At 61.5% G+C, this 7,932-nt stretch overlaps 1 protein-coding gene across 1 annotated transcript; it reads right to left on the bottom strand.

Annotated features, from left to right (window-relative positions):
* Positions 1 to 316: 316 nt before the first annotated feature.
* On the bottom strand, positions 317 to 7,708 carry CD40 (CD40 molecule). The gene is made up of 9 exons (XM_056844953.1): positions 7,655 to 7,708; positions 4,532 to 4,613; positions 3,673 to 3,804; positions 3,101 to 3,247; positions 2,653 to 2,746; positions 2,341 to 2,402; positions 1,869 to 1,982; positions 640 to 665; positions 317 to 427 (listed from the first exon to the last, which is right to left on the bottom strand). The coding sequence occupies exons 1-9, from the start codon at positions 7,706 to 7,708 to the stop codon at positions 317 to 319; spliced, it is 822 nt and encodes a 273-aa protein (XP_056700931.1).
* Between the last annotated feature and the right edge of the window lie 224 nt (positions 7,709 to 7,932).

The raw sequence follows: 7,932 nt of genomic DNA, 5'->3' as shown, positions 1-7,932 counted from the left end.
GCAGCAGCCACCCACCTGAGGGCAGGAAGAGACGGCTTTGCCTCCCTTGGAAGGCACATCTTGGCGCTCTGGGGCAGCCCCTGCCCTCTCCAACCAGCCCAAGCCTCCACTTGGGGGAGGCCCGGGAGTTGACCCATGGGCTGCACGAGAGAGGGCCCTTCCCCCTTGGGGTGCTGTGCTGGCAGGAGCGCGTGCCGGAAGTCAGCCAGAACTCTCCAGTGGCGGAAGCAAAGGGCACAGGCTGGTCCCAACTGGGGGCAGGGGGAGCCGTCGGGAAGGGTCTTGGGCACAGCCTTTCCTTGGCAGCCGACACCACTCAGGCACACTCCTGTTCGGCCACGCAGTTGTCCTTGCCGACTCCAGGGATGGTGGGCCGGGTCTCCTGGATGGGCAAGGCCGGGTTGTCCTCTTCGTCCACCTCAGTGGGCTGCACGAAAGCACAGGGGTCAGTGGCCGAGCAGACTGGGGCCTCAGGAGCCAGGAAAGCTCCTCCCTGGCAGAGGCAGGAAAGCTCTGCTTTGGGGAGGGGGCAGGAAAGTGGCAGAGAAATTTTGCAAACAAACAGCTCTGTCCCTGGTGCCAACTCTGCCTTCTCTTCCCCCCTCCCCCCAGTGCAAGCGCCAGCTCAGGGGCACGTACCCGGTTCTTCTGCAACTTCAGAAGCTCTGAGCAGGGGAAAGAAAGAAAAAGACAAAGAATGCGTCAACCCTGGAACACCCCCCAGCACAAGATCGATTGGGCAAACTGCACAGAAATCTCTGGCCATTTGCGGGGGGGGGGGGGGGGCTGGCCTGTTGATGCTGGCTCTTCCCAAGGTGCCGGAAAGCTCAGAGCTGCCGCTGGCTGCATCAACTGGGAAGGAGCTCCTTGTGCGTCAGACGGGCTGAGACTCAACTGGGCAGGGCGAAGGGGTTTCTGATGGGGAGGGGCCGTGGCTCAGTAGTACAGCATCTGCTTGGCATGCAGAAGGTCCCAGGTTCAATCCCCGGCATCTCTAGTTAAAGGGACTAGGTAGGTAGGGGATGGGAAAGACCTTTCTCTGTCTGAGACCCTGGAGAGCCGCTGCCGCTCTGAGCAGACAATACTGACTTGGATGGACTGAGGGTCTGATTCAGTAGAAGGCAGCTTCAGGTGTTCACATCTGCCTGCAACACCCCCTGCCAGAACACCGTCTCCACAAGGCCACTCACGGTGACTGGGTGGTGGTGGCTGAGCTAGGTCACATGTCAAGGCTGGAGGGGGAGGGTCATCGGGAGGGAGAGCCGGCTCAGCAACCCGCTATTTTGTTCCTGGCCAGAGACCTCCCAGCCACCCTTGGCTGCTCCTCCAGCCCGTTAGACCCAATTGGGAGGCCTTCGCAGTGCCGGACCCTCCCTCCCTCCCTTGGTCTCAAACCCTCTTTGGCTCGCAGACCCCCTTCCCTGCGCCTGTCCTCTTGCCTGACTGCCACTGCTGGAAAACCCGGTGTTGCCTTTCTTCCCCCACCATTAGTCTTGCTTGCAGGTGCTTTGGGGCAGGGACTTTTGCTTTGGCCTTACACTGTAATGCCCCAAAGACACAGATTGAGCTGCGCAAACTGGAGCTGGGAAATTGGTGGGTGCCGCCACGCCCTCCGTGGTATCTTCCTGGAGAGTGGCTGGCTGATGGTCCTCTCTGCAGTTGGAGGCCCCACCCCACCCCTACAGTGGGGGAGTGGCCCTCACCTCAGCGTTCACTTTGGCCAGGAGAGAAACAGTGCCTCCCCCACCCCGCCCCCTTTCTTATACGTCACCTCCTGCATAGACACCCCTTTGTCCTGGCTCACAGAGGGAGGCAGAGGTACCCCCCTTCTCTCCCCAGGGGCCCCAGAAAGACCCCCAGAGACTCACCCTTGCGCCGCAGGCGTCGACGCCAGAGGAGGAGTCCCATGCCTCCCAGCACCAGGACCACCGCAGCGAGAGCGGCCAGCCCCAAGGCTGGCGAGTGGGCCCTCTGGGCCTCTCCTGAGGGGGAGGAAGCAGGGGTCACTGGCCGGTGCCCCACACCAGCGGCGGCACCCCCACCCCCAGAGACACCCTCCCCACTGCTCTTTCCTCCGCACCCTGAGCTGAACAGCTTCTCCGCACTTATGTTGGTAGCCCCCCCCCCCCCGGGAAAGAACTGCAGAAATGGCCGGTTCTCTCCTGCACACAGCAGACCGAGCCGAGGCCCTCTCAAATGCCGGGGGGGGGGCGTTTAACTTTCTCCTCTCAAGTCTCAGGGCAGCACATGCTCCACCCAGAAGCTTCTCCCCACCCCCAGCCCAGCCACTGTCCTGCCTCCCCACCCCAGAGACAGGGCACAAGAAGGGGGCACCCTTACCACAAGTGACGTCCGAGAAGCGTGTCCCGTTGGCCTTGAGTACCAGCCCTGTGGCCCCGCAGCTGCAGAGAAAGAGCCAGCACCCTCTTAGGCCTGCCAGGGGTGTCTGCTGCTTCCCCGCCCCCCAGCAGAGTCCCAGGCCCCCCCATCCACTCCCCCCTCAGTAGCTCTGCTTGAAAGGGCAGCTGGGCTCTGAGGGCGCCTACATGTGGGGTGCTGTCTTCATGTCACCCTGCACAGACCCACCGGCCCTGTCAGCCCCCCGCCCACACCTGGCTTTGGCTCGCCAGCCGCCAGACAGCGGCATCCTACCTGCTCCACGGCTGGCATGGGGCCACGGCAGATGAAACGTTGGAGAAGAAGCCCCTGGGACATTCGATGCAAAGAGTGTCGTTTGTGTCGGTGGCTGGAGCGTGGGAGAGAGGGAGCGTCACGGGGGAGCGCCCAGGCCTGAGCCAGAGGAGGGGGCACCAGAGGCCCCTTCAGCTTTGTGTGGCCACGATGCCACTCCTCTGGTTGCTAACTGCAGCAACTACTCAAGAGTTGCCTGAGCACGGGAAGGTACCAGTTGCTTCTCCTCCTCCTCCTCCTCATGGACGGGCTCAAATTGCCCTGGAACAGTATGGCTGCTCCTGAGCACGTGCAGAGTAGATCCCTCTGCAGCCAAGTAATCTCAGCCCCCCGCCAATAATCAGGGAGCAGGATTTACAGGCGAGAGTAGGCCCTGTGGATCACACTGACTGTGCCCATCTCCACACACCTATCTGCTTCACCCCTTTGCCAGGACCGCAGGCCGAGTTCTCCCGGCAGCTCTGGCATTCAGTGCTGGAACAGTGGCTGCCATTCCGGCACCGGCACATGGCATTATGCGTGGCGCTCCCTTGGATATGCACAACCAAACCGGCATCTGAAAGAGGGGAGAAGGGACCAGGGTGGGGGGGAGGCAGTGTCACCCGCAAACTCACAAGAAGAAGGTTGGTTTTTATATGCCGACTTTACTACTTAAAAAAGACTCAACCTGGCTTACAGTCATCTTACCTTTCCCTCCCCACAACAGACACCCCATGAGGTAGGTGGGGCTGAGAGAGCTCTAAGAGAGCTGTGACTAGCCCAAGGTCACCCAGCTGGATTCATGTGTAGGAGTGGGGAAACAAATCCGGTTCACCAGATGAGCCTCCACCGCTCATGTGGAGGAGGAGTGGGGAATCAAACCCGGTTCTCCAGATTAGAATCCACCGCTCCAAACCACCGCTCTTAACCACTACACCATGCTGGCTCAGCCAGGCCTCCTACCTCCCCCCCCCCAGCCAAGCCCCCAAAGCAGTCACCTACTCTGGTCACAGTATCTGTGCGGGGTGCAGGCCATCTGCTTGGTCCAACTGCCCTGGAAATGCCCGGGCTGGCAGGGCTGGCAGGCGGTGTCCGAGCCCTCGGAGGCATCACACAGGGTTTGCACTCTCTGGCCTGCAACGGGGGACAGAAACACACAGAGGGGTCCAAAAAGAACTGGGTAGGGGCATGGACCGCTTGGAGGGGTTTGGCCTACAGTACTTTGGTGCTGGGGGAGAACAGCATCGGTGTGAGAAGGGGGTGGGGGAACTGGCTTCTGACCCCCCCCCCATGCATGCCAGAGGGTTTGGTCCCAGTTCCCAGCCCCAGCTAAAAGTGCTGAAAGAGCCAGGGTGCAAAAGGCTTCGCCAGAGAAACCCGGCCACTGCCTGGGCCCTTTGCACAGGAGGGCCAAAAGGCAGGGGAGATCCAAGGCTGTGGGGAAGGGCAGAGGGGCAGCAGGAAGCCGGAAACCCACTCAAGGAGGTTCAAGGGACAAGAACCACTTACAGCAGAACCAAACCGGTTTACAATCGCCTTCCCTTCCCCTCCCCACTAGATAGGCGGGGCTGAGAGAGCATGACTGGCCCAGGGTCACCCAACTGGCTCTGTGTGGAGGAGTGGGGAATCAAACCCAGTTCTCCAGATCAGACTCCACTGCTCCAAGAGGAGCTTCCTTGGACAAGGAACAAGAGGGCTTCCTTGGACAGGTGGTGTGCCTCCCCATCCCTGGGCATGGGCCAGAGCAACCTTTCTCCCCTGGGCCTCCCTCCTCTGAACTGGGCTGGAGGCCGTTCCAAGCGCGTTTGGAGCTGCCGGTGGGGCAGAGTGCCGGGTTCGGTGGGGGGCCAGGGCCGGCTACCTGGTGGGCATCTGCTGCAGCACTTCCCGTGGGCCTCGTACTGGGTCCTGTCGCAGTTCTGCTCCGTGTCGAGGGCCAGGCACTGCATGAGGAGAGAGGGCACGCTCAGCGCCTGGAACACCCCTGCCTGGGACAGAGGCCAAAGCAGGGGACAGAAAGCCCAGGGAGGGGTGGGGGGGTCCAAGAGGAGCCGTCAGAACCTCCTTCACGGGCACACAACCTCAGGGCTCAGCATTTGCCGGCCGGCCACTGACATGCAGAATCCAGCAGCCTGACTCTGCACGCTACCGCCATGCCTGGGCTTGTGTGGACCTCCCCCAGCCACACTCCTCTTCCTCCTCACACCCCCCACACAACCACAAAACCCTCAAAGACCAGCTGCAGCCCAGTGGGAGACACCTCGGCTGCTTTCAAGTAGATTTTGTGAAGCCGAGAATCCGGGGACTTTTATCACGACCTCCCAGCCAGGCGATTTGCCTCAATGCTCCTGAATCCACACAGAGAAGGCGGGGCTGTCCTGCCTTTCCATGCCCAGCCCAGAGCACAAGACGGTGGCCTATTCGGAGAACTTCAGAATGGCTTGTGTAATCTCTCAGGCAGGCAATGAAGATGACAGACCTCCCTAGCTGGGTTCCCCTGCCCCATATTCACAGGTAAACTGCTTTTGAACAAGGAGGTTCCATTCAGGCAGCATGGCTAAGAGCCACCGAGTATTGCTCCTCCGTTAATTTAGTTCATTCTCTTTCAACGCCATCTGGGCCAGTAGCCATCAACAGATCCTCAGCCTTGGAGGACTTCCCCTACGTTTTGTTTGCATTGTGCAAAAAAGTATTTCCTGTGGGTTTTTTCTCCAGCCTCTTGCCCATCAGTCTCAGAGGATGATTTTATTTATTTTATTTTATTATTATTTATTCATCTACTTTTCCCCTCGTCTTTCTCACCGAGACACAAGGCAGATTACGCAGTGTAAAAGAATGCCGTCCAGTAACATGAGGCAACTAATAAGCAATGCAACAGGACTCAGATTTCAGAAATTAGAAACAATGCAAAAAGGATCAGATGCGGTATGTCAAGAAATGCAGAAAACAAAGCAGTAACAGCAGGACAAAGTATCACTGAGCGAACAACAAAGACCGCACAGAGTGGCAACAACCACACTCCTGTTCCCTTCAGAAAAGTCCCTTCCTGAACCATTCTGTGGGCACTGCAGCCCCTTTCTCTTTATCAAAGGCTAAACTCCCCCCCCCCCAATGATTCCATTTTACATCTTTTGCGGAAGGACAGCATGGGGAGAGGGGCCCCCCAGCTTCTCCTCCCCAGACACACCTTTCCCATCCCCAAATTATCATTACTAGGACACATCTGCAAAGACAGGACCACCCTTATCAGTTCTCAGCACTATCACAACAGGAAAGGCCCCCCACCCCACCTGCGTGATTTTCTCAGCTGCTCTCATGCCCCCGACTGCTCTTCTCCTGGACTCCTTTGCCACCCCTGGCAGGGAAGGGGCTCCAGCCCCGAGACAGTCCTGGCTGCCTGTTCTCCAGCACCCCAAGAGGTTTTTCAGGATAAAGCCACCAGGATTCCACATGTAGCTACAGGCAGTGCAATCCTAAGCAGAGATACAACCTTCTAAGGCCCCTGAGGTCCCTGGACTTACACGAGTGAAAACTGCTTAGGATGGCCCTGACAATGGCCCTCCTCACTGATGGGCAGGAGGCTGGACATGATGAGACGGGAGGGCACCTTGGCCACCTTCTGGGCATGGAGTAGGAGTCACTAAGGGTGTGTGGGGGGGGGGAGGTACTTGTGAATTTCCTGCATCGTGCAGAGGGTTGGACTAGATGACCCTGGTGGTCCCTCCCAATTCTATGATTCCATGATTCTAGAAGTGCACACTCCACAGGTGTCTTTATGGAGCTGAACGCCACAACCCAGACCCTACGGACCCCCTCCACAGGCACTCTCCAGCTGGCCAGTTCAGGTCTGAAGCCCTGCTCTCTGTGCCCGGGCCTGCGGAGGTGAGGCAGGTGAGGGCCAGAGACCCAGTCTTCAGTGGTGGCGCCTCACCTGTGGAACGTCCTCTCTGTGAGTCTGGCCTGGTGCCTACCTCACATTCCTTTAGGTGCCAGGCCCGGACACGATTTTGAGCCTGGGGCCTTTAACACTTGGTCTGCTTCGGGCCATTTTCTCTAGGCTATTTTAGGCTGCTCAGCAGGCGTTTCGCACCACTGTTGCGCCCGCGCCGGTTGTAATGGTGCCAGCTGTAGCGGCTGGTTTTCATGGCCTTTTCCTTAACGGTTAAGATCTTAGCTGTAAGCGGCCTCCAGCTTGGTCTCTGGAGAAGCGGCATTCAAAGTTTCAAAAGAAAGAACGAAAGGAAGAAATGAAAGAAAGAACACGAGGAAGGAAAACGAAAGGCAGAGTTCCCCACGGCCCTCGGAGCCAGCGGAGCCCTCCCCAGGGCCCGGACCAACGGAGGGGTGGGGCTTTTTTGGCCCCCTCCCGTCATTCCCTCCCTGCCCACCCCGCGGCGAGGCAGCCTCCGGGAGCCCCGGGCCGCGCCGCCCGGTCCCAGCTCCGGACCCCCCGGGGACGGATCCAGTCGCCCCCGCCCCAATCCCGGGCCCTGCGCCCCCCGCTCGCGCCCTGCCCCACGGCGACAGCCCCTTCCCCACCCGTCCTGGCCCCAAGGCGCCCACGCCCCTCTCGCTCCGCCGCAAGGGCCGGGGGGGGGGTCCCAGGGGAGGGCTGCAGCGCCCCAGCCGGCTCCCGCCGCTCGCCCCGTCGGCCCGAGGGCGAGAGGGCGCCGCGGTGCGTCCCCTCGAAGCGACAGAGCCGCCCGGGAGCCCAGAGCCGCGGGCAGAGCGCAGCCGGAGGGGAGGGGAGGGGAGGGGAGGGAAGGAAGGCGCCGGCTCTCCGCAGCCCCTTCGGCCGCGGCGCCCAGCAGGATCGGGGCCGGGGAAGGGCCAGCCCTGGAGCCGGGGGGCAGCGCCCCTCGAGGAGCGGGGGGCTCTCTGCGCGCGCGCCCGCCGGCCGGCCGGCCAGGGGGGCTGGCAGGCGCGGGCAGGGGGCCGTGGGGCAGGGGCGAGGCGGCGGCCCCGAAGCGGAAGCGAAACTCACCGTCAGGGCCAGGAGGGCGCCGCCCGCCCAAGCCTCCAGCCACCCCGCCGTCATGCCGCTGCCGCCCCCGCCCCCCGACGGCGCCTTTTCTAAGCCCCGGCGGGCTCTGCCGCGCCCCCCCAGCCAATCCGGCGGCTCCCAGCCCTTCCAGGCCCGCCCCCCCCCCGACGGGCGCCCCCCCGCCCCTGCTGCCCGCCCGCCCACGCTCCGCCCGGAGGCCGGCGCCCCCCGCTGGGGTGCAGCAGCAGCCGAGGACTGGCCGGGGGGGCGGCCTGACC

The sequence above is a fragment of the Euleptes europaea genome, chromosome 2, assembly GCF_029931775.1.
Source record: "Euleptes europaea isolate rEulEur1 chromosome 2, rEulEur1.hap1, whole genome shotgun sequence".
In the NCBI taxonomy this organism is placed as follows: domain Eukaryota; kingdom Metazoa; phylum Chordata; class Lepidosauria; order Squamata; family Sphaerodactylidae; genus Euleptes; species Euleptes europaea.
Note: the sequence above shows the minus strand (reverse complement) of the source record. Positions and strands in the feature narration are given on the sequence as shown.

What these genes read in the sequence shown, in the direction of transcription:
- CD40 (XM_056844953.1), bottom strand. Translation starts at nt 7,708, where the DNA reads ATGACGGCGGGGTGGCTGGAGGCTTGGGCGGGCGGCGCCCTCCTGGCC. An exon ending in GCGCCCTCCTGGCCCTGACG is followed by an intron (nt 4,614 to 7,654) that starts GTGAGTTTCGCT and finishes CTCCTCATGCAG; the next exon opens with TGCCTGGCCCTCGACACGGA. An exon ending in TCGACGCCTGCGGCGCAAGG is followed by an intron (nt 666 to 1,868) that starts GTGAGTCTCTGG and finishes TCCCCTGCTCAG; the next exon opens with AGCTTCTGAAGTTGCAGAAG.